A 25,538-nucleotide genomic window follows, 5' to 3' on the forward strand; every position below is an offset into this window, starting at 1 on the left:
GAAGTGCCGGTGTTGCCTGGGCTCCTGCCCAGCTCACTTGTTTGCGGGGAAGGTGGTAACGGTTACGTCGAGCCCCATGAGCCCAACACACAAAGGAGGGGGGGAACCCCAGCGCTGGGCTGCCACCTCCCTCCCAGCCTCACCATCCGGGGCTGCCGCCGGGAAGCCGTCAACCCACCAGGAGCTCTCTGTGGACTGGAGCCCATCGGCGGAGGTCAGAGCCAGCCATATGGAGTCGCCAGCTGATCGGCGGCCCCGGATGTGGCCTCCCGGCATTGTGCCCAGCCTTGCTGTGTCGACCCGCCGGGAGCTCTGTGGACTGGAGCCCATCGGCGGAGGTTGGGGCTGGCCGTACAGAGTTGCCAGCTGATCAGCAGCCCTGGATGCGGCCTCCCAGGCACACAGGTGTAAAACAAAGCAACTCAACATGTAAACAGTACGTCCAATTTCCATCTTGTATAGATAGAAAACCCAGCTCTAATTCATCTAAAAATATGCAAACATACAAAGAAACAATTTTAAAATATTGAACATGGAACATATTGATAGTGAATAATTTGATCATTTTTAATGAGAAAAGTACATTTGTTGAAAGTAAACCTATATATACACATACATATATCTTAAGAGTGTAAAATGTTATGTCTCATTCAAAATCATATTTTCTGTAATATATAGGAGTCAAAATAATGGTAAATATTTTATCCTGAAAAATCAAACAAGGAGTACTTTAATTTATATTTTATTGATATAATTAAAGCCTAAAGGCCAGGATCAGGACAAAATGCAACAACAATCAAACAGCATGTGAAGATGCATTTGTCTGCATTCTGCAATGGCCAAACATTAAAGTTAATTTATTCATATTCCAAACATAATATAACTGGGGAGTTTTCAGAAAAAGACAGAATTGTGTGTGGGAGGGAGGGTATGTCTGGATTTGTGTGACCATGTGTGTATGCATGCACACGCAACCAAAATAATTTAAAATAGTTGAATCGTCACAAATATTACGTTCTAATTGTAGATGTGTTAGGAAGCCGTTTAAAAATAAACATTACTTCAACTTCCAATTTTATGTAAGCTTCCCAGTGTTTCCATCCTAATTATTGATTAGGTCTATGCTTTTTAAAATTTAGCAATTCTGACAGTATGTTATTTCCCATATCATTAACCAATAATTTCCTGGGAAACCTTAACAATGATGCAACAAAATGTTTTTTAACACAGCAAGATGACTTTCTGAATCCTTCCCTCAAAAAATGAATACATTAAAAAAAAACCTGATGTCTGCAGATTAGATCATTTATATTTTGTAATACTTATTTAATTGTTGCAAACCTTTAAGATATTTATAGTGAAACTGATAATATTGTAACCTTTTGTCCAACTGTTAAAGAAACAAAACATGGCTGCGCAAATATGTGGAACTGAATGAATAAAATCTCTCAAAATGTACAATAACTCTAAATGAAATGCATCATACAACGTATTACCAACCAGGTTTATCAAGACTACAGTTCCTTACTATACATTGTGTAGCTCAGATCCATTTGATCACCATTGAGAAGTGCTTGGATATCCTCAAGATCTTTACGTATCTAGTAAAATATGTACAGAACATATTTATGTTCATAATTCAAATATTTTCTTGTGACTGATTTATCTTGTTTATTTCAAGTAAGCAGGAAAATATTGACTTGATTTTTGGTGACAGTCAAAACATAGGATTGTAATAGGACAAACACATCAGTTTAATGAATAAACACAAATGGGGCAAAATAAATGCCTAAACATTTTGATATTAGGATTCCCAAAGGTGCTAGGTGATATCCCTAAACTACATTAAATATGCCCACTGTCTTCAAATATAGGTCCAAAAAAACAAGTCAGAGAAGTTTATAGAAGTTACCATAAACTTAAACAAATCCAATATATAAATTACCAGATTTGATGTCAATTATGCCAAGTACACATTATCTGGAATTCTCCATTTTGAAATTAAAATTTTAATGAAATCAAATTCCATGTGAAAAGTCCTTAAATATCTTAGCTGTAACTTACCTATTATTGATTTTTTAATGTCAGAGACTGAAAAACAGCAATGTTTTCTGCTGGCAGCAAGTACACAACTGTTGCCAACAAACTGCATACTGGAAGTTTCTAGTTAGTACATATAGAAGGAAGATATATAGTAATGTAACTGCACAAAATACTCAAAACAGCCTTGTTTCTAGTTCTGTATACCATGAAACAATATTGCTGAAGTCTTACAGGACAAATCTCTCACATGTGAACAGAGGTGGAAACCAAGTGACATAAGCAGAGATAAAAAGCATGCTTTGAATTTCAGTTTTTACTCCCAAACGAGACTTGTTCTTGGTATCATCTTTCTGAATCTTCTGGTATCTATCTTTCCAATTACATCAATAAAACTCACTCTTGTGTACCAGTTTCTCTAATTTAACATGCTTTAATACTTTTTGCTCAGGGATTTTTTCACATATTCAGTTATTACCTTGTGTCATAAATCTAAATGTTTAATAAATAGAATTTATTATGGAAAGCCTCCTTTATTTAGGAAAATATGCTTACTGATTTGACACAGCAGTACTTAAAAGTAACTCCCTAGAAAGTGCCCACATAAAATCAACCATTAGATCTGAAATCACTTTTGCTATGATTTCCTTTGTAAAATTTGAAGTGCAAAAATCTGTATACCTGCAGGGACTTAATTTATACTGTCTAGAACTTTCCTGTGCTCAACAGTATTTTCCTCTTGCTTAAAATGTGGTTTATTCTAAATAACTCGAGGCTTGAATAATTTGTCTTTAAAACAAAGTAATACGTTATTGTCTTGTTTCCTTCATTGTTGTGCAGACCTTAAAAAACCCCGCGCAGAGCCTCAACCTCATCCCTTGCATTCACCTTTATTTGTTCCAGAATCTAATGCCTGCTCATCTAAATGCTAAGCACATTGGTTTGTGCTTAAATTGTAAGCTGCCCTGAGTCTTTGGAGAAGGGCGGGATATAAATGGGATTAAAATAAAAAAAAAAATAATTTCCACTATGGTCCCAAACATTTTTCAATCTAGCTTTAATCTCTTCAATTTCTTCTTCTGAAAGAAAGCCATTCAATCCAGTCAATGAAAAGATGTATGTATGTATGCTTGTGTGTGTGCATATGTGTGCGTGTGCACACATGCATACACACACACAAAGTTGAAAAGGAATGTATTTGTTACAGTAAAGGCAGCCAGAAGAACTAGCACAGGATAGGCAACAATAATCCTGAAGTTTACAGAACAGAGTTCACAAAGAGTACTTCTTTGCAATTGAGGATCTTATGAGATCTGGCAGCCGGTGTCTTTTTGAGGCTTTATATCTGGTTCTTTCACAGGTTTCACTTCTTCCTCTGGCTTTGGTTTAGCCTATTAATAAAAGTAAAGTAGAAAAAAATGATGTTGCATTGGGGTTACAATAAAGTTAAAGACTTTTTAAAAATTTGGCAACATATTGCTAAGCACATTGATTTGTGCTTTAAATTGTAAGCCGCCCTGAGTCTTCAGAGAAGGGCGGGATATAAATGGGATTAAATAAATAAAATAAAATAAATATAGCCTTTGAGAAAAGGTAAAACCCCCACCCTTCACAAGATGTTCTCACTTTCCCCTCTATTCCCAGCATTTCTCTTCTCCTGAGTAAGAAAGAACCAATATAAAACATTACAGAGAATATTGGTGAAAAAAGTAACCTATGTGTGTTCTTACACTGTCCTCCTTTGGCCTTTTGGTGAGATCAAATGCAGCAAGGGATTCTGGGGACCACTGAGCATGCACAGCCGGAAATTCAAAAGCAATCGGCTCAACTAGACCATAGTTTGCTTTCAGCTCAAGTTGGGGAACCTCTGGAGGAATCTTTTGGAAGTAACTAAAAGAAAATCAAATTGGATGTTAGCAGTCCTAGTTCTTTTCAATGTAATTCCATATAGTTTAGCACCTATTAAAGCTACATGTTGCTTGCATAACTTAACTGCATGGAATTCACAATCTATACTCCACTTTCACAGATATGACAGGTGCTAAGCACACTAAAGATTATTTTTATAACGACATGTACAAACAAGTCAAAACAGAATCCAAGACAAAGAAGAGTTTTAGCACTCCAACTGGCTGAATGGAAAATTGAGTCCCCAAATTACTTCATTGTGGCCTTCCATTGTATGTTATGGTTTCAATAATGTAAATTGTAGATTAAAAATTATTCTGCTCTAGGCAGAACTGTCTCATTTAGAACTGAATAATAATGCAAGTCTCTCTCTCTCTCACTCACTCACACACACACAGACACACACAGTTCAGTGAAGAAGCCGCATGTTTTCGTGTTTTTTTTTAAAGGGAGAAAAGCTGGGAAGAATTGGCAGGGAAGAAGGAGAAATATGTATGGGCATCATAATACAACTGTACATCAGATATATCAGATATTATCTTATCATTACATTTGCATTCTGACATTATGATGCATATTGTCATCACTTTGTAATGGTGGTTTGTTGCAGTTGTCAGTGAAGCTAGTGCCTGGTTTGAGAAAAACTACGTTCTGCAAGCTTCCCAAGACCAATTTGTTAAGGCGATACCCTGAAGCCAATAGCAAACCTCAACAACATTGTGCATCTGGGCCAGGAAGGTGCCACTTTCCAGTGGCATCTGCAAATATTTACTGTGTGTCTGCACCATTACAAGGCAATAGACTTGAAGCAAATCTCTCACTCATCAGTTTGCAATCAGCAATACCACCTTTGGCTAAATCCTTAATTCTAATGAAAGGAAAGAGCAGCATTCCCTTAAGACATATTCGTAGAGTGAGGGGAACATTGTCTTTGAGTCACGCTTGGCTCCTGGTGACCTCCCATACAACTCCATGCAGTTTTTCCTGGTGGCATTTTCAGAAGTGGTCTGCCATTTGCCTCCTTCCTAAGGCTGAGAGCGAGTGACTAGCTCAGGGCTGCCCAACTGGCTTTCACGACTAGACCTCAGGTTTCCTTCTACAGTCCCTTTAAAATAATTTGATGAGACAGTCCAATAATGGGGTACTTAAAGAACGTAACTCCCTAAAAGCAATAAGCAGGCAGGTATCTGTACAGCTTTATGCAGACAGTGTGGCAATTCTATCATAAAAACCAGTTGGCTTGAGAAAACCTGTAAAAGTGCTATCCCACTTTTGCAAGGAGGTTGCGTTCAGGACCACTTGGAAGCTGCGGGTAATCCAGAACTCAGGGGCAGGGGCAGTTATGGGCATCTCGTCGTATGCCCCCATAATATAGTTGTTTCATGAGCTGCAGTGGGTACCAGTAGGTTTCTAGGTACAATCCAAGTGCTAGTTATAAAGCCCTTCACAGCACAGAACCTGATTATATGAGACACCATTTGTTTTCTATAGTTTCTGCTCATATTATTCAATCAGACAGAATTGTTATTCTCCAGTCCCACTTATTAGCAATGACAACTCTCTCTCAGCATTTTGTTGTGATTCAGGGTCAGCCTGTGGGTTTGGCAGTTGGGTCGGACGACTCAGAGGAGGAGGGGGGTGTTGGAGAGGTTGCTGAGGGGGTTGGAGAGCTTGCTGATGAGAGCCCTCAGCCAGGCCCCTCCCACCTGGTCACGACGCAGACCCAGCTGTGTGAGCCTGACAGCGTGGATGAAGATGACCCACAGCTGGCCCTGTTCAAGGATGCTCGACGCAGGAGGCAGTCAATCAGGAGTAAACAGAGGAAGGCAATGGGGCACCTCGGAAGGAGGCAGAGAGAAGCCACGCCCTGAACTGTATAAAAGGGGAATGCGTGGGAGGGCTGGTTTGCTGAAGGCAACCGCTTGAATAGCTCCTGTTTCATGGTTCGTGTCTTGTTCTGTTTGCTTTTGTATCCATAAATTTGGCAGGCTTAGTTCCAGCCTCTTGCCTTCTTGTAAAAGGGGTTGTCCCTGCCTTTTCTCCAATGGCCTGTTTGGAAGCGGGCCGTGCAAGCAGCGGGAGAGAGAGTGTGCGTGCACTCCACTTGCATAAGTGGTTGGCGCTTGCGCTCAGACAAATGGGGCTGTGTGCGCATGCCTCTCATTTGCATGGAACTATCCCCCTGCCGTTCCCCTCCCCATACCGGGCCAAGCTGGAAAGGTTGGGTACCCCTGCTCTAGAATGACCTCCGCTCTGATCTTATTTAAGAGAGCCCTTAAAACCTGGCTCTTTCCCCAGGATTTGGGCTAGAGTGAATGTCATTTCCCAAAATAATTGGTCTCCTAGAGTTTGTGAGGTATTTTTTCCTGAATGTCTATTTTTACATTGTATGATATTCTATGCCATCCACAAACATGGTAAAGTTAAGTGGTCTATCAATTTATTAAATGCATGTTACAAAAACAACAGACTAAAATGTATTTGTTTGAAAAAAATATACTTACATGAATCCATTTTCTCGCTGAGATTTTTCTAAGGCATTTTTCACTACAGTTCCTAATTTCATAAAGAAGAGATGCCCAGATGGTTTCGCTGTAGTCCCTGGCCCTTTGCTTTCACCATATTCTTTGCATAGCTTTTCCGCCTTGGCATAAACTTTACAAGAAAACAAAGAGTCAGTCTGCGTTCTTGCAGCTTTTTTATACAAGTTTTAATAAAGTGCATTACAAGCAATCCTCGACTTACGACCACAACTGAGCTCAACATTTCCGTTGCTAAGTGAAACATTGGTTAACTGAATTTTGCCCCATTTTACAACCTTTCTTGCCACAGTTGTTAAGTGAATCAATGCAGTTGTTCAAGTTAGTAACGCGGCTGCACAGTGAACCTGCCTTCCCCGTTGACTTTGCTTGTCAGGTCCCAAAAGCTGATCACATGACCTCAGGACACAGCAACCATAAATATGAATCAGTTGCCAAGTGTCTGAATTTTGATCACCTGACCATGGGAATGCTGCAACGGTTGTTAATGTGAAAAACAGTCATTAAGTCACTTTTTTCAGTGCCTTTGTAACTCTGAATGGTCACCAAAGGAACTGTTGTAAGTCTAAGACAGGGGTAGGCAACCTTGGCTCTTTTATGACTCGTGAACTTCAATTCCCAGAATTCCTGAGCCAGCTGGGAGTTGAAGTCCACGTCATAAGAGCCAAGGTTGCCTACCCCTGGTCTAGGACTACCTGTACTTCACTTCATAGTCTATTGTATTCAGTCACGATGCTCTATTCAGTCAATAAAATGTTAAGATAGATACAAGGATATTAGCTACTCAGGGACGTAGGGTGGCAGCTACAATTACACCGGAAAAGAACAATTTTTGGAAAAAAAAGTACTGTTTTATGTTGTTATGTTTTTTGTTCCACACCTCATTATAAAAACAAAACCACTATTTTTTATGCATATATAGTGTCAATGCTGCTAACACTGGATGTTCCCGCTTTGACAACTGATGAAAATGCAGCCATTTTCTCTATTCCTTTAACATGCTTTTTCTTGCTTTAGAAATTAGGTGCAGCAGAGATGGTGGGTGGGTGGGGGTTTGGAATGTAAGCTCAGCTAGCCATAACATAACGCTGTGGTGGGAAACCAAGGACAAGCTGATAACATTTTGGCAGGCTTTGGAGCTAAGGAGAAAGCCGGTGCTTTAAGCTAATTTTTGACAGTTTATTGGGGGTGGGAATTGCACTTTGTTACTTTGTATCAGGGGGAAGGGAATTTAGTTTTTGGGTTCAACTATGTAGTGCCGATACTTTGTTTCCCAAATAAAAGATTCTTTAAGGAAAACAATGCCTCAAAGTTCTTTTGAAGGGTTTCATCTGTTGGAACCATGACATATAGCTCCTATATGATTTTTTTTAAAAAACAGGATATGATCTTCTCCCTGCAGACTAGACTGTCACAAGCAATTCTACCACAGTAATCCTTACACATCTCAAGAATTAAAGTTAGGCTTTGATTATTCAAATTTATGAATTCTTGAGTATTTACTAATTTAATGTTGAGAAATGCAATTTATTCTATAAACTATGAAAAAGCACTTACATTTTTCTGCTTCTTGTAGAGACCTAATAGAGTCTCCACATTTATCGCTGGCCAAGAGGGTCTGACCATGGTAGCAATAGGCCTGGGGGAAGCAAGACTTTCTTTAATATTCTTGGCATGCTCTGGGAATTACCTTAATTTCTTATTTACTTTAGAAGTGAGGAGAGAAGAGTGAACTTCAAGATTTGGAAGGCATAGAGCTAAGAGAGAGCAATTAGCTGTTTCTATAGCTCTTACTACCAAAGTACTTTGCAAAATAAAGGCAGGCTGTTCCAGCTAAACATGTTCACTAACACACTTACAGTAGCAGAAGGATTTTGATATATGGTAGTTAAATCCATTAAAAAAGACAAGTACCTGCTATATGTTCTCAGCTATCCCAGCACAGAGCAAAATAAAAAAAAATATGCATAAAAATGGGTAATTATACTCTGCCATGTTTTATTTGAGACAATATACTGCTCCCTCTGCTGAACAGACATGAGGCAAAGAAATGTGCATTACTTCAAAAGGTTTAAATTTACCATTTACTGTTGAATTTACCATTCATTGGGATTTTTCAAATGGAATATACATGAGAAAGTATACTTTACAGATAACAGGGAATATTCTTTGAAAGAAAGCAACAAACACTGATTTACCAAACAACTGGCTTGGTTCACTATTTGGAGAAAAGTCTGCTTGCCTGAAATTTAGATTAAAATTCAGATATGCAGATTTGCAGATATGCAGATCAATCAAATCCAAAGTCCACTATCCTGAAGTCCATTAAATCAAAAGTCTACTACATATCATTTCACTCTTAATCCCAAGATCAGGAAAAGTTTGTATGTATAATAAATTAAGAAGGGAAGATGTAGTACATGGACGACATGTATTCCACTATTTGTCCAATAAGATCCAACAAAGGTGAAAGCTCCAGGCGTTATCTTTAAAACATATCATTTGATAGGTCCCAAGATGCATGCTTTCTCTGTCCTAGGACCTGATTTCTGGAAAAACAGCAGCTTCCTGAAGATAAGAGTAGTTTGGATCCTGCTGTCTTTTAAAGGAGTTTTGAAGGCCTGGCTTTTCCTCCCAAGCTCTGATTTAGGGGACGGAGTGCCTTCTGAATGTAACTGTATTAAAATGCTGAGAATATTCATCCTCTGCTATCACCATTGTTTTATTGTTTTGGATTTTATTGTTTCAGAATCATTCTGAGTTGAGCTGCCTTTGATTTATAAATACATGAACTCCAAAAGATTTACAAAAGATTGCTTGAATAACATAGATTGCTATTTTATATAACAATTTCATAGCCCTTTGAAAATAGTTTTAAATTTGTTTTTAAAATGCTGAATGCTCACGTAAGCCATATAGAAGCATGATTTCAACTGTAGGTATTTTCTCCACTTCATTGTATATGATGGATCCAGACTAGATAACATTTGATCTAGGAAAAGATAATATTTTTAAAACAGTAATCTATTCATTAATTTATCTATTTGCAATATCTGCTAATTCAGTGTTAAAGCCCTGATTAAACCAAAATATTGTCTGTAGAGATACATTTGTCCATGAATCAGATATATTCCAAGCCTTAAAAGTGAAAAATTTATGCTGATTTCTTGCCTTCAGTCACCATAAAAAGAAAAGTAAATAATAATCAAGCAAGTTTACCTGGATACAGATTTCATTTTTTTATCCATCGTACTTCCTTGGTGCTCTGTCCACAGATAAGATTCTGTGCATTAAAACTGCATGAAATATTAACCAACTTTTAATTAAATAATATTAACATACCTGCTTTTTGATAGAAATTGGCTGTTTCATAGGCCAAGGCTGCTATTAGACCAGGATTGTGTTTCAGCTCAATAGCTCTGGCAATTGTCACTAAGACAGAAATGAGAAACTACTGTAAATATCACCTTGCATTCCATTTATTTCTCTAATTTATGCGTCTCTGCCTAAAACCTGCTCAGAATGCAATATATATTCCTTTCTCTTTTTTCTTACTTATAATGTTCTGAGAACTGAGTTGGGATATTAGCCTATGTGAGAACTGAGTCTCCGTCCTTGAATTTATATTCAAAGAGATTGTTGTGTAGGCACATTTTTGTGTGTGAAATTATAACTGATTCCATTTTCATCTTCACTGTACATATGTATGGATAGGAAATCCCTATGGCAGACTGATAGTAGGAGGGGAAGGGAAAGGCATGGGAATTTACAATCTTGATGGCAGACCTGGCTCTGTTGCAGGTTGCCACTATGCCAGCATGCAAGGCAGGACTTCAATTTGCTCTGGCACACTGATAGGGGATGGATATTTGGAAGAGGGGGATAGTTACAGTAACCTTGTGATATAGATTCCCATCTGGTGAAGTTTGGTCTTAAAGCATATTTATTGGACAGGTGATGGTTTTATTGAGACAACAGATGTTTTTAAATGCTCACAGGGAATGTCTAGGCCAGCTGTAGGCAACCTTGGCTCTTTTATGACTCGTGGGCTTCACGAGTCATAAAAGAGCCAAGGTTGCCTACAGCTGGCCTAGGCACTAGAATCAATGATGATGCTGTGTGACTTCACTGATTTATGGAGGAGGGAAATGGAAGAGGCCATTGAAACCCTTGCCCTTATCCAGTGCTATGGATTCCAGATTTCTTTTTAATACTTTGGTGAACACTGAGTAATTAAACAATGGGAAGACGCCTAAATCATAAGTAGTACAGGTGGTCCTAAACTTATAACAGTTCATGTAGTGACCGTTCAAAGTTATGAACTGAAAAAAGTGACTTATGACCATTTTTCACGCTTATGACCATTGCAGTACCCCATAAACATGTGCTGAAAATTTAGATGCTTGGCAACTGGCTCATACTTATGGCTATTGCTGTGTCCCAAAGTCATGTGATCAACCTTTTCACAACCAAATCAATGGGGAAGCCAGATTCACTTAACAACTGCAGTGATTCACTTAACAATTGTGGCAAGAAAGGTCGTAAAATGGGGTAAAACTCACTTAACAACTATCTCACTTAACAACAGAAATTTTTGGCTCAATTATGGCCGTAAACTGAGGACTACTTATATATGCCATTTTCTATGACACTATCCCATCCATCCCATCCTAAATAAATAACTTTTTCTGTTTACTATGTGAGACTATGTGCTTGTACTTATTTGGGAAACTGCAACAGGTGTATACGGTGAGGTACTCAGTAAAGCACCTATACACAGGTTAATCTGTCAAAGCAAATGCATGGTTGTCAATTAGTTATTGAGCCAAAGTTCTGCTTCGGGCATTTAAAAATTAGAGCATAATTCCTAATATACCACATCACTGCCAGAGACCCTGTTAGATTTTTAAGATCATCAGAGATACTTTTGCCACTTGTGCCGGATAAGTATTATGTTGTTATTATAGGTGGGCAGGCTTGCACTTTAGGATTTTTTTCCCCTCTAAAATTCATGAGGTGTCTGTTATTAGGCAATTTATTACATCCTGCTTTTTATTAATAATTCCATGGATGCTGCTTTTGGAAGGAATAAGGGGCAATGTAATACATTATGTTGGACTATGTTCTACCATTCAGCTCTCCAGCAGAACAAATTGTTTTAAAATCCTCAGAGAGGAAGTCCCCAACATTTCTCAGATGCAAAGTTAGTATAATAATAATAATAATAATAATAATAATAATAATAATAATAATAATAATAATAATAATAATAATAATAATAATAATAATAATAATAATAATAAGAAGAAGAAGAAGAAGAAGAAGAAGAAGAAGAAGAAGGGACCTTGGAGGTCATCTAGTCCAATCCCCTGCTCAGGCAGGAAACCCTATACAATTTCAGACAAATGGCTGGCCAGTCTCTTCTTAAAAACTTCCAGCGTTGGAGCATTCACCACTTCTGGAGGCAGGTTGTTCCACTGGTTAATTGTTCTAACTGTCAGGAAGTTTCTCCTTAGTTCTAGGTTGCTTCTCTCTTTGGTTAGTTTCCATCCGTTGCTTCTTGTCCTGCTTTCAGATGCTTTGGAGAATAGCCTGACTCCCTCTTCTTTGTGGCAGCCCCTGAGATATTGGAACACTGCTATCATGTCACCCCTCACCCTTCTCTTCATTAAACTACACATACCCAATTCCAGCAACCGTTCCCTATAGGTTTTAGCCTCCAGTCCCCCAATCATCTTTGTTGTATTTATTGCATAAATACCTTCTTGTGCTTCAGCTTGACATTGGATAATATAGGAATCTATTAGTCGAGCTTCTAAATCCCTTCCTTTATCTACAGGAGTGATCAATTTAGGAATATGGCTTTCCTAAAGAAAAAAAACGCAGTTTAGGATTGGAAACTGTGGCTGCATTTAATTAACTAATGAAGCATCTAAAGATTTATGTGAACTTAATAACTATCAAGCATACCCATATTAAAACTGCAACCATTCTACCAGACATTTATCAATTTAAGAATGGCATCTAATATTTTAAAATCTCCTTCATTGAGCCACTTTGTTTAGGGAATAATTTTTTAAACTTACTATTTACGCAAGGAATAATGGGAAATGTGTGCATCCCCCATGTAAATTTTGCAGTGGAACAATTCTAAGAAGGTAGTCTGTGTGTTCTACCTGAACATCTGGAACTATTTTTAACCCTATAAATTAAATGTCTTTTAATAATAATATGTGGATCCTAATGAGCTACTATAATAAGAGAAGTAATGAGTTGAGCATGCTTCAAAAATGTTTTGGAAGAAGTATTTCAGAATCCACATATGCACTGCACATTTCTATCCATTATTCATTAATGCTGCCTTTCTTTTTTCATTCAGACTTCTGTGCCAGCTTTAAAATGCCATTTTAATCTTGCACTGAAGTCAAAGAAAATGCAACTTTTCTGAAAAAATATGTATTTTACCTTTAAATGTTTGAAAATCCCAGCTGCTATTTTCATACTGCGATGGACATCTTTTGCTTCATCTTCTGTTATGCTAAACATTAGCAATTCATTAGTATTGAAATGCTTTAGGAATTTTACACATCATCCATCAAATTTGTTAATATTATTGCTAGCCTTCTTTTACTTAATAATATTGCTTAGCCAAATATTGTTTCCTTTATTTCATGTTTGCTCAGCAAATAATATACCATATTTCTAAGGAATCAAAAAAATTAAGTAGTGCAGGGAACAAATATCAGCCTCTTTGGTTCATCTAATGCACTACTCTCTACTATTGGATGCAGAACTATGATGCACACTGCTGAATAAAAATCTGATTATCACAACACTGTTGTACTTTAATTGGAGTAACTTAAAGCAAATATCACTCTGGCTAATGTTTTACTGGATAAGATATTCATTATTTAATCAAATTAATTAAATCACTGCATAAGGTATTCATTACTAATCCAAATGGTTTATTTGGCATCTAAAACTAAGACAGTGATGCTAGCCAAGTTTCCTGCAACTAGTCTGGGCTGTAAAGATCCTATAGCTAATCAGAATTCACTCAAATCAAGGCTTCTGAAAGGTATCTTACAAAAAAAAAGCCAACTAAGGGAGAAGCATACACTCATCATATACACTATTAATGGAACCATATCATGTTCTGTCATTAATTGTGATATCAGGTGTTAGTTACTATATTATTTTTTTTCTTTTGATTTCATATTTTAGATGAATTTTATAGAGTAAATGACTTTACTCTAAATAGCAATTTAAGCTGCAATTCTATGAACAGTTTAACAAAACCAAACCCACCAATTTCATATGGGCTTAAGGTATGTTTTTAACTTTCTGACATTACTCTAATTAAAGTGAAAATACTTACTCTTCTTTTCCAGCTAATCTTGATGCATATTTAGTATACCACAAGGCTACATTAAATCCCATAGAAATTAATTCAAACACGGCATCTTGCTGGGCACTAAGGGAAGAAAGGAAAAAAACCTTGTCTTTTGCAGAGTTTATAACACTTCTGAAGTACAAAACATAACTTATCTTTTAGACATAAGGCACAATGCTACAAAATATATTTTCAGGAATGTCACATTGAGTTTAAAGAGTCTTGCTTAATTCTTTTTCATTCCTTCCTACCCCAAATCATGGGAACAAACTTCCGAAGTATTGAAATGTTCACACAGAACTTTGATATCTTGAAAAGTGGAATTGTTCTGACTGAAACAATTCATGTTTTGTTTTAGTCTGGTCAGGAATGTCCAGAGTGTGGTGTTTTTACAGTTCTTCCCTTCAGAATGAAAATATCGAAGTAGCAGTCAATCAAGTTACCACCATTCTTTTAAAATATTTATTTGAGCGCTACTATTAAATTACAGACAACAGGTTTTTTTTTATAGAAGTGGAAACTTTGCTTCACCCAATATAATAACATTGAAAAAATAAATTTCATCTTGACTAAGATTAATTTATCTAAGCATATACTGTCACACAAAGGCTTGTTTTTAATTATACAAATCCCAAGGAGACATAATGTTAAGAACTAACCACATAAAAGATTACAAAACATATACTCACTTCTAAATGTCATTATCTTGCCAGTAATGTGGGCAATATTTTTATGAAATCTGTTGTATTTGTGTGTACAGTATAGTCCATTAGACAATGAAAAAAGATGAAGTTATAACAAAAATCACACATGGAGATAATTGCAAACCAAGGTTTCAAGTGATCCCACTGATGAAATACGTTCTGTCATAAGATGGCTCTTTCAAGGTATGAAAGAAATGTAAGAGCATTTTTTAAAAAAATTCCATAACATCATTATAGTAATCCATTAAGTTATTTACTGTTTGTACTAAAAACTACCTTAAGATTTGAAAATCATACTATATGTATACCTTGGTATTTGTCCTTGCAACGTGTCGGTCCATTTAAAATTCTGAATGTATCTCAGTTTGCTATCCTGTGAAGAGTTATCCAGTGGAACTATAAAGCCTGTTAAAATAATGCCAGTATTAAAATAGTACATCCCCTACAAATCAAAATGCACTTTAAATAATCATTTATTTTCATTTTTTGCTATATTTTTTATTGATAAGGTGATTGTTAATACAGTATAATTTTTTTTAATATTTAAAACGCCTGGTATTCAAAATTAGCCTCAGAGTTCCTTTTCACTTGGCTGATTGGGGATCAGTTTTATACTATATTTGGAGATCAATTCTATCATTTCTTTAGTTAAATTCAAAGTAATTGACATTCCATTTTCACAGCAACACCAGACAAAAAATGCTAGGAAACGAGCCAAGTAAGATAATGCACTAAGTATAGGGGAAAAAAGGGGGGAAAAGAAGAAAATGATGCCCCCTCATGTCAAAAGAAATTGATACAAATGGAAGGTCCTTCTGCTCACGTGAGGGGTCTTACATTATCCTATATCAGGGGTTGGCAACCTCGGCTCTTTTATGACTCATGGACTTCAACTCCCAGAATTCCTGAGCCAGCTTGGCTGGCTCAGGAATTCTGGGAGTTGAAGTCCATGAGTCATAAAAGAGCCGAGGTTGCCTACCCCTGTCCTATATCATTCCAGAAGCCCCCCCCCAAAATGGCTTCTGAAAGGAGGAACAGATGGTGAAGCCTCATCACAAGGAAGACATTCAGTTTATACTGTATATTATAACAAAAGAACATATACTCTATACGTGCTAACTGCAAATTTATGTTCCAAAAGATAATCTTTAAGTAGCTAAAAACTGCATTATCGAGACCCCATTTGTCTTTTGGAAAATCTCAACGTGCTCTCCCATAGGACTCGGTTGGTTAGACAGCCTGTATACTATTATTGGCTTTTCCTTGGCAAACCTTAAGAGGCTTTTATCCTTCTGCTGTTTTTTTTTTAAAAAATGTTTTAATAGGCTGTTAGCCACCCGAAGTTGCATTTGCAAGGCAGGTAGCCAGATAAATCAATTAAAGAAAGAAAGAAATTTTTAGTAAATTTCACGATTTGTACCATGTGCAAAAAAATTCAAGGGATTTCCCTGACAGACTAATAGGAAATGAGCACTGCACTGTACACGGAGACAATGGCTGTAGAAGAAAAAGAAGGCATGGCATGGTACCCTGAACAGGAATACGGCACTGAAATATCGTGTGGCAGATAGCTTTCATGGTTTTAAAAACTAAGATCTGTTTGTTAAAAAAAGAAGAAAGGGGAAACACATAAAAATGAGCAGTATAAACTCAATGGGCTGGAAATGGGGAAAGTACTCAATGGAAGAGACCTTGATAAAAATAGAAGCAACTCTCTGTTGATGTTGTTTAAAGCAGTGTTTCTCAACCTCAGCAACAGTATGGACTTCAACTCCCAGAATTCAACTGCCAGCATGCTGATTAGGGAATTCTGGGAATTTAAAGTCCACGCTTCTTAAAAGTTGCTGTCAGGTTTTGGCAATTGTGTGACTAAAATTTAACAGCACAGTCAAAACAACTTCCACAATTCACTTTCCCAAATAATTGAACTTTTCTTTTTACCTTTCAAGAGTGAAAAATAGGAATCAGTTGCATTTTTCATCATATCTGGATTACAACTTAAATCAGTAAAAAGTTCCAGGAGCCGTGCTCTTGATAACCTTAAATCACTATATTAAAGGAGAAATAAAACAAAAAGATACTTCTCAGATGTGCATTGTTTTCTCATATTAACTCACATTTGTGTATGTTCTTACAATCACTTACTTGCAGATTTTTGTCGCAGCTGGAGTTGTGGCTACTCCATAGTAATTGAATGAAACAGGAGCTGTAGCCTTTAAAGGGTTTCGATGAAACCAGTGAGTCATTCTCTTCCTAAAAGATTAGATTACAGCAAGACTAAAATAAAGAGGAGAAAAAATTATTGATTTTATATAACTTCAAACATAACACTTAAAATCTGTTTAATACATTTCACTTTTCTATGGAAAGACATTGACATACACATATGCATATATTTTTATGTTACAGAGTCAGAAAGAAAATAAACCTAGCCATATGTTTGAATAAACATGCAAAGGGTTGTCCTATATGAAACATTATATTAGATGTGATGTACAACACTGATATTCTAGACTCTTAACTCATGACAACTGTGGAAGAAAATCACATCTTTTAAGAATAAGCAAGATAGTTATTCAATTTATAAAACTGCCTTTCTCAGATGCATGACTCTAGGCAGCATTATAATTGTTGCATCTTGTTTAGTATTAATATTAGGAATAAATATAAAAAACGATTAAAACCTAAAACTTTTTTTTTAAAAAATCAAAATTAAAGTACAGTAAATGCAAGTCTCAATAGAATTTGGAGGGTCATTGTAGATGCTCCTAATGATGACCAGAGATTGAAAGCATTTGCTCCTCTTCGGGAAGTGCTAATTTTCATTCAGTTTATGAATAGTGAATGGGACTGTGGATATGATCAGGGTGCAGGCCACTCCTGCTCTGGGCCACATTATTTTCACATGATTAAGAGCCAGTTGTTGCCTCTTCCTTTTAGCCTGCTAAAAAGAAATAAAATAATGGGTTTAAAGCTGTTTTCCGCAGAGTCTTTGCATCCTTTAATATTGTAAAATGTCTTATGATTATGAAGAAAAACTGTTTCAAAATGGAGCTTTTGAGTTGTCAGAAATGTATGCAGATATGTGATGGGGGAGACAAAATGTCATTCATGAAGAACAAGGAAGTTCTTAAATGCTGTGCAGTTGTGTGTAGTGTTCTTTTTTTAATATGACTGTTTGTCATGTTTCTTTTAATACTTTTGTTTTGCTTCTCCCACGGATTTAAACACCAGTAGATGACATCACTGCTGTCAGAAGTGGTGGAACCTTTCATAAGAACATTATGTGAAGAATCTTGGAAGGCACTTCTTTTTATCTTTCTCTTTTTCAACTTTTTTACTTCTTGCACTTTCTTCTTTCCTTTTTTTCTTTATATTCATGTGTTCGTTTTTAATTTTCTTTACGTTTAAAAGTTTTAATTTTATATAGAGATGGAAAAGCTGTGACAAACAGTCCTGGATGATGCCTTTTTATGGGAGTTACACATTAGGCTGGTGAAAGCTTTGAAGACTCCTTTTAAAGTTGTAGAAAAGTTTAATGTTGGCTTCTTTAAAGACAGGTGGTGAAAGATCAAATCCTGCAATGCCATAGAAATGATGTAAAAGGACTGTGCAGGGCAAAAGGAAAATACAAAGTTGGACTATTTGATCAGAGATACAACTATTGCTATTTCCGATATCTCCTAATGGATTTTTTGCTGAACGAGGATTGTGAAAGATGAAGATGGAAGAGGATGGTTTCTGCATTGTATACAAATTAGGCTAAGGGAAGAAGTGGGTTTTTTTATTTGTAACTTTAAAAGAGAGTGAAAAGCTAGCATATTGTCTTATGCTTGGCATGATGAAAATTGGAAGCCACTTTTTTATCTTTGTTGCTTTTTTCTTTTCTCTTTCTGAAGATTTTTTTCTTCTACTTTACTTTGCATTAGTTTTAGTTTACTAAAACTTGAATAAAATTGTTTTTTAACAAAAAATAATTTCATACACATGTGAGACAAAGTTCTTTTTCCTTCTTTCTTCCTTGAAAATGGTTATTTGTTCAACTCTTCTAGATTGAAGAAACATTTTGTTAATGACATATCACTGCTTCTTTTAATCAGGAAGACCTATACCTTCAAGCATTAATTACCTCCATAAACATGGAACCAGTTCTTTCTGAACATTTTAATAAGCCAGGAAAGGCCAATAGAATTGAGCAAAGAGAGGTTGGCCCTCACTTCTTCAGATATACTTTTTGCATCCTTGAGATCCAAAAACTGATGAGAATTCAGAACTGCAGAAGCAGTTGTCATGGTTACATCATCAGTTTCTGTTCCAAGAGAACAGAAGGAGCAAGTATACTGTACTACAATGTTGAATTGGAAAACAAGGGATTCAGACTCAAATGCACATTCCACAGAGTTTGAAACCAATCAATCTCTAGGCTCAGCATAGATGGTTCTCGAGAGAATAAAATGAGTGGAGTCCCCCTCTGTAAGACAGATTGAACAAGAGGCAAACAACAACAACCATGAACTCTAGGTTGAGTAAATTTGCTTTTATCTGCAAAGAACACAGTAAATTTGCCAGAAGAAACCCTCAACTGCTACGTATCTCCACTCCCATCATTCTATTGCAGAAAAGCTGCATAGTGCAGAAAAACAATGTTGGCATGTTCTATATAGACACAGTGCAGATCTAAAATAAGACATTATTATTATTTTCATTGCCACGGAATATTGCTCCAAATAGACTTTAGTCCCTGCTTGATTTGATTCCCGCAATACATTCTTTATTTCCATTTACACTGTTACCTTTCTGGTTAATTTGTTTCAGCTCTTCAATAACTGAGCAGCCGATTTAGCTGTTTTGTGAGGGGTTTTAAAAAAGATGTCTCAAACTGGGATTATAGCGATAATCTGGGATCGCCTATAAGTGCTTCCTACAAATGCTCCCTATGACAAGACTGTAAAACATTGGTCTCCAGCATGTTTTAGAGCAGGGGTCTTCAAACTTGGCCCTTTTATGACTCATGGACTTCAACTGCCAGAATTCCTCAGTCAGGCACACTGGCTGCAGAATTCTGGGAGTTGAAGTCCATGAGTCATAAAAGGGCGGAGTTTGAAGACCCCTGTTTTAGAGCTCTGAAGATGGAAGAGTCAGCTTTGCCAGAGCTACAGTTTGGAATCTTCTATACAGGCACTGGATTTGCCTACTTCCTTTCTTAATTGTTTCTTAGCCATTGGATATGGCTTGTATATTGCTTTTGGGTATTAAGAATCTCCAGAAAGACATGTTTTTATTATATTGGATGATTTTCTTTCAATCCTTAGCGAAAGAAGTTTTATGTATATTTAAAAACTTTATTTGGAATTGAACTGATTTTGGAAAGTTTTTAAACAAACTAAGGAGCCAGACTGACTAGAAATAAGATGAAATGATTACACTGTAAAAATATTTCCTGTGATTTGTTTAAAATCCTATTACAATTATGTGAATAATTTGAATTTAAGCATAAGAAATCTTTCCCTGGGAAAATGTTGTGGATTAAAGAAAAACATGATAAGAGGAGATCCTGAAGGCTGGTTACTAGAAGCAACCAGAAAGAACTAAAGATAATTATAGCAGTCCTTGACTTACAACCCTTCCTGCAATGACAATCTGAAACTACAACCACCCCTGAAAAAGTAACTTGCTACCCATCTTTGAAGTTACAACCACCATACCACCTGTGGTCATGTGATCACAATTTGAGAGCTTGGCAACTGGCAACATCTAATACAGAATGGCGAAAAGGTTTTTGGCACAGTATCATGTCCTGTTTTCAGAATTCGCAGGAGGATTGATTTTGGAATTGCCATTGGGACTTCGTAACTGCCAGTGTTACCCTCCTAAATTAGCTCATCTTTATCTTTTAGGACACCAACTTTATCTAATAATCTTGAAGGAACATGGTCAAAGTCTGATATCAAAGCAGAGTGTAATTTCTATTCAGTAATCCTTTAAACCTCTGCCGATTAAAAAGTCCTTCAAGAACGACCGATTTGTATATTATTATACTGCATCAAATTGGAAGACTTCTTAAGAAGGGAATGGATTCTTTGCATCTCCAGGGCAAGACTTACCCAAGTCCTTGAGTTATAACTACAACTGAGTCCAAAATTTCTGTGCTAAACAAGACGGTTGTTAAGTGAACTTTGCCCAATTTTACTACTTTTCTTGCTACAGTTGCTAAGTGAGTAAAATGAATCTGGCTTCCTCATTGACTTTGCTTGTCAAAAAGTAGAAAAGATGAACATGTGACCTCAGGACATTGCATTGTAATTTTGAACGGTCACTAAATGAATGTTTGTAAGTTGAGGATTACCTGTACTGCGTAACCTTAGATATTTTCCCAATGCAACATAGTAAAAAAGACCAACTCCTTTCTCAAGTTTTACGTAAGAAAATTCTCACATTGCTTATTAGTCCTGGACAGAAACTTGAACAATGAGCAATACAAAGGTTTCCCTTATTTATCCTGCCTCCACTACATGTAATGAATCAAGTTTTTCCCATGTTCTGGCTTAAACACAGTAACAGCCAAAATGTTCACCTAAAAGAGACAAGGTAAATACTCCTTCATATACAGATAGTCCTCGGCTTATATCCACAATTGGGCCCAACATTTCTGTTGCTAAGCAAGACAGCTAAGTGAATTCCGCTCCATTTTACGATATTTCTTGCCACAATTAAGTGAATCACTTCAGTTGTTAAGTGAGTAACATTGTTAAGTGAATCCGGCTTCCCCATTAACCTTGCTTGTGAGAAGGTAGCAAAAGGTAATCCACGTAACCCCCAGGACACTGCAACCATCCAAAACATGCCAGTTGCCAAGCATCCAAATGTTGATCATGTGGCCAGGGGGATGCTGCAATGGTGGTAATGGTGAAAACTGGTCATAAGTCACTTTTTCAGGGCTACTAACTTTGAATGGTCACTAAACGAATGGTTATAAGTCGAGGGCTACCTGTATTGAACTTTTTTAAAAAAAACAACAACCCGGAACCATTAAAACCCGTATTGATTACTGTAATGCTCTCTACATGGGGCTGCCCTTGAAGACCACCCGGAGGCTTCAGCTGGTGCAGAATGCAGCTGCACGGGTTGTGATGGGAGCTCCCCGATACTCCCATATTACACCCCTCCTGCGTGAGCTGCATTGGCTACCAGTTGCCCTCCGGGTGAGATTTAAGGTGCTGGTACTTACCTTTAAAGCCCTACATGGCTTAGGTCCGGGATACTTGCAGGACCATCTGCTGCCGGGAACAAATTCCCATCGTCCAGTACGCTCACACAGAGAAGGCCTCCTCAGGGTACCGTCAGCTAGGCAATGTCGGCTGGCGACCCCCAGGGGGAGGGCCTTCTCTGTGGGAGCGCCAGTCCTATGGAATCAGCTCCCCCCTGAGCTTCGGATGGCCCAAAACCTCCAATCCTTTCGCCGCGGCCTCAAAACACACCTGTTCCACCAGGCTGACCTAGACTGACAGGCATTTTAATTAATTTATATTTAGTATTTTTAATTAATTTTTTAAATTCTCTAATTTTTTATTGCACTGATGTTCTCAATTTCATTTCATCTTGATTTATATACTTATTATATGTTTTGTTGTTAGCCGCCCTGAGTCCTTCGGGAGATAGGGCGGGATATAAATCCCATCAATAAATAAATAAATAAAAAGAGCTTGCATCAGTGCTCGGAAATTCTGCCCATCATTGCAACACACAGGCCTTCTCTGGCTCTACAGTAATTGCGCTTCCTTCCTAGCAGACAGCAAAGCGAACAGTATAAATCCAAGACTCTCTCAGCACATACTTTGTCTCCGCCTTTTCTCCTTAGAGTGGGGCTGCTCTATTTTACCTTCTTGATTTCCAGCGGACTCTTGTCAGCAGTAGCCACTACCGTACAGATCTACGGAAATCAGTTCAAGGAGGAGGAGCCGCATCCCCAGATCTATGAAAGGAAAGCGGCAAGGCCCGAGTCCGCCTCTCGGTGGCTCTGCTGAAAAGTAAGCCCGGGCAGCTTCACTGCAGGGAAGAGCATTCGCCTCTTCCAGTCTTCTGTTCGACTGGGAAATGCGCACCTGAACCCATTTGCTGAAGACACTATGATGATTTCTAATCGACAAGCTTTTCGGTTTGGAGGATCACCTCGATTAAATCCGGTCTCTTCTCTTTTTCTCCAGCTATTTTCAATTACTTTGAAAAGTGGTCGTTCGAGTTATGTTCGGCTGTTGGAAACCCTGGTGCTCCCCGTGCTCCGGATCAGTAGTCCCATGTCACTGACAGGGACCGACAGGCCTGAGCGTCTATATATTTGAAGGATGCTGCGGTACAGTGAGCACATTGATGCCGGTTTGTAGCAATTCCCAGCTGAACTCTCCGAAGCACAACTGACTATCATAAGAAACAGTATGCTAATCCGAATGGGCTTTCCATCGGATATACAATACCGCTTTTGGGGGGGTTTCCATCCACCGTTTAAAACCGCACCCCAACCTTATTAATTTGCCGAGGCCTTAACGGGACTTCCTTAAGCCTCAAAGTCAGGCTCTTTTCTCATAACGATTGTTTGCACCTCTAAGTAGTCTCACTGATTATAGCGAAGGAGGACCCGCTGAGTTAACAGAGCAGAGGCCACGCCTACTCATAGCTGGCAAGCCTCATTGTTCTCTCCTTTAAGTACAAACTGGGCTGTAAACATCCCGAGGAGCCTGCCCGGGAATAATCCTCTATTTTCTCACTCTCTGTGGGCTGTTTAGCCTGACGCATTGAGATTCTACTATGTTCATATCCCCTCCCTGAAAATACCATCCTAATTTCGTCAATTAAGACTGCGTCCACTTTAAAGGATTCACATTTCCTCCACCTCTGCTTATAACGACATTAAGCCAGTTTCTCTTGTTATTTTCCTAAAGGGCTTGTCTTTACAGAGCCTCCACAACTTTATCCCTGTCTTGAGAACACCAGACAATAGGTAAAGGATGAGACGAACAAGCGGACGAAAAAACAAAAGCAGTCTTGAGTTAAAACAATTACGATATTCACAAATCGTTTAAGGTTAATAAAGTCTTGCAACAAAGGCGGAAATGATTGGTTTAATTCTATTCCATTCTCGAAATTGCGCTGTGATTGGAGGTCGAAAGATTTGTGGATCGTAATAGTAAAATAAGGCTAAGAAATCTTAAAAAGGAAAAGGGGAACGATTCATTCGAGAAGTAGTAACTATTTAAACACGGTTTTTTCCTTAAGTGGCCCGGAAATATCCAACTGATGGTGTATACATAAGACTAAACGAAATAAAGCTTGGGAATGCAAGGAGGTGGGAAAACAATCGTTTCGGAATTAACTCTCAACTGAGCATATTTCACAAAAGAATAAAAGGTAATCACTATACTGAATGCACTTAATTCCATGATCAACCGTCTGGTGCAAGGCTGGACCTTGGAAAACAATCAAAGAGCAGCAGGAAGCCGCTACGATTCATCACTGCCAGCGTTCAAGTGCGGTAAAGAGAGGAGGAAAAAAAATACAAGCGCCTACGATATAATAAATAGAAGCTTCCTACCACTCACCCACCTCGGAAGATTCTCTACTCTATCCCAGAGATCCAAAAATTGTGGAGGAGTTAAAGGATAACTTCTGTAGGGTGACCTCGGCAATAATAAACCAAGAAAAACCCGCCCGACTCCCTAGGCACCAATAGTCGAAAGTCACGTGGCCTTCCTGGACCTGGCAAGGTCTCGCTAACCGGGCGGAAGCGCTTCACGTAATGGTAGCATCGAAATCGGGCCGGGTAGCTCTCGGCTCGCTAAAGGCAGGAATGCCCCCGAAGGAGTGCCATGGCTTTCTATGCAGCTCAGTTGCTCGACAAACCAGAGCGAGAGGGACTAGTCGACTCTCAGGGTCTCTCTTTTCTTTTTACCGACTGAAATTCCGTACATAAAGAGCTGGAGAATGATGGAAATCGGGTAACTACCCTCTTTGCACCTGTTACATCTGTATAGATCAGGGGTCGGCAACCTCGGCTCTTTTATGACTCGTGGACTTCAACTCCCAGAATTCCTGAGCCAGCTATGTCCACGAGTCATAAAAGAGCCGAGGTTGCCGACCCCTGGTATAGATAGATAGAGAAGGACGGTGACTAATCATTCCCCCCCAATTTTCCTGGCTCAGTTTGAGGCGTGAAGGAGAAAGTGCCGTGAGCGTGCAAAGCCAGAGGGCCACCGAAAGGGATGACGATCTGATTTGTCTTGGCTTGTGATGATGTAAGGCGGCGGCAAATGAACATCAAGAAAGTTTGAAAGCACCTCTTGATGCGTTTACCAGGAGTAAAGGCAAGGGACGTCGTAAAAGCTAGTGCGCAGAAAAACGTAAATATTTTCCTCACCTGCCAAGTCGAGGCACCTATACTCCAAGAATATTTGAGGTTTGATTTACCCATCCGAATGCAAACTTCGAATTTGCATAAGCTTTTTTTTTCAAAGTTCAGGTAAATACAGAGAGTAACAAGTGTGCAGAATTTACTCCTCTTTCAAGATCATACTGCACATACATTCCGTGACTATGGAGATTCTGTCATGGTTGTCCCAAAGGTGCTTTTTTCAAGAGGCAACGGCAAGAAAGTCCAGTTACTTCTTGAAAAAAAAAACACCTTTGGGACATACAATGCGTAACAGCGTAATCAGCGTGCTTCTGGGTGCAGCACATTTAAAGCCCCATTTCTTTTAACAGGGCGGTGTTTTCTGCTGCCTTGGGACTTTTAGAAAGTTCTGCAGTTTTCTGCCGAAGCGGCTTGTCGTATTTTACAAGCGGCCGCCCGCTGGAATAGAATCTCAAAAGTAACCAAGAAGCTCCTCCCGAGGAGGCCTTTGCAAGTTTACAACAATTTAGATCAGGGGTCTTCAAACTTGGCCCTTTTATGACTCGTGGACT

At 38.1% G+C, this 25,538-nt stretch overlaps 1 protein-coding gene across 4 annotated transcripts; it reads right to left on the bottom strand.

Moving 5' to 3' along the window:
• Nucleotides 1–3,215: 3,215 nt before the first annotated feature.
• BROX (BRO1 domain and CAAX motif containing) lies at nucleotides 3,216–25,417 on the bottom strand. Of its 4 annotated transcripts, none has more exons than XM_081312634.1 (13): nucleotides 24,994–25,417; nucleotides 16,731–16,862; nucleotides 16,527–16,633; nucleotides 14,894–14,990; nucleotides 13,867–13,962; nucleotides 12,954–13,026; nucleotides 12,250–12,355; nucleotides 9,831–9,920; nucleotides 9,395–9,480; nucleotides 8,046–8,127; nucleotides 6,453–6,603; nucleotides 3,771–3,930; nucleotides 3,232–3,431 (listed from the first exon to the last, which is right to left on the bottom strand). In XM_081312634.1, the coding sequence occupies exons 2-13, from the start codon at nucleotides 16,829–16,831 to the stop codon at nucleotides 3,345–3,347; spliced, it is 1,236 nt and encodes a 411-aa protein (XP_081168760.1). In that variant the 5' UTR covers nucleotides 16,832–16,862; nucleotides 24,994–25,417; the 3' UTR covers nucleotides 3,232–3,344. The 4 variants fall into 4 exon arrangements, with proteins under 4 accessions (XP_081168761.1, XP_081168760.1, XP_081168759.1 ...); XM_081312633.1 differs by lacking the exon at nucleotides 24,994–25,417 and adding an exon at nucleotides 24,179–24,284; XM_081312632.1 differs by lacking the exon at nucleotides 24,994–25,417 and adding an exon at nucleotides 24,183–24,280.
• Between the last annotated feature and the right edge of the window lie 121 nt (nucleotides 25,418–25,538).

Source organism: Vipera berus (assembly GCF_964194415.1).
Source record: "Vipera berus genome assembly, chromosome: 1".
NCBI classification, from domain to species: domain Eukaryota; kingdom Metazoa; phylum Chordata; class Lepidosauria; order Squamata; family Viperidae; genus Vipera; species Vipera berus.

What these genes read in the sequence shown, in the direction of transcription:
- BROX (XM_081312634.1), bottom strand. Translation starts at nt 16,831, where the DNA reads ATGACTCACTGGTTTCATCGAAACCCTTTAAAGGCTACAGCTCCTGTT. An exon ending in TCAAGCTGAAGCACAAGAAG is followed by an intron (nt 9,921 to 12,249) that starts GTATTTATGCAA and finishes TTTCTGTCTTAG; the next exon opens with TGACAATTGCCAGAGCTATT. An exon ending in TCTACAAGAAGCAGAAAAAT is followed by an intron (nt 6,604 to 8,045) that starts GTAAGTGCTTTT and finishes TTTCTTGTAAAG; the next exon opens with TTTATGCCAAGGCGGAAAAG.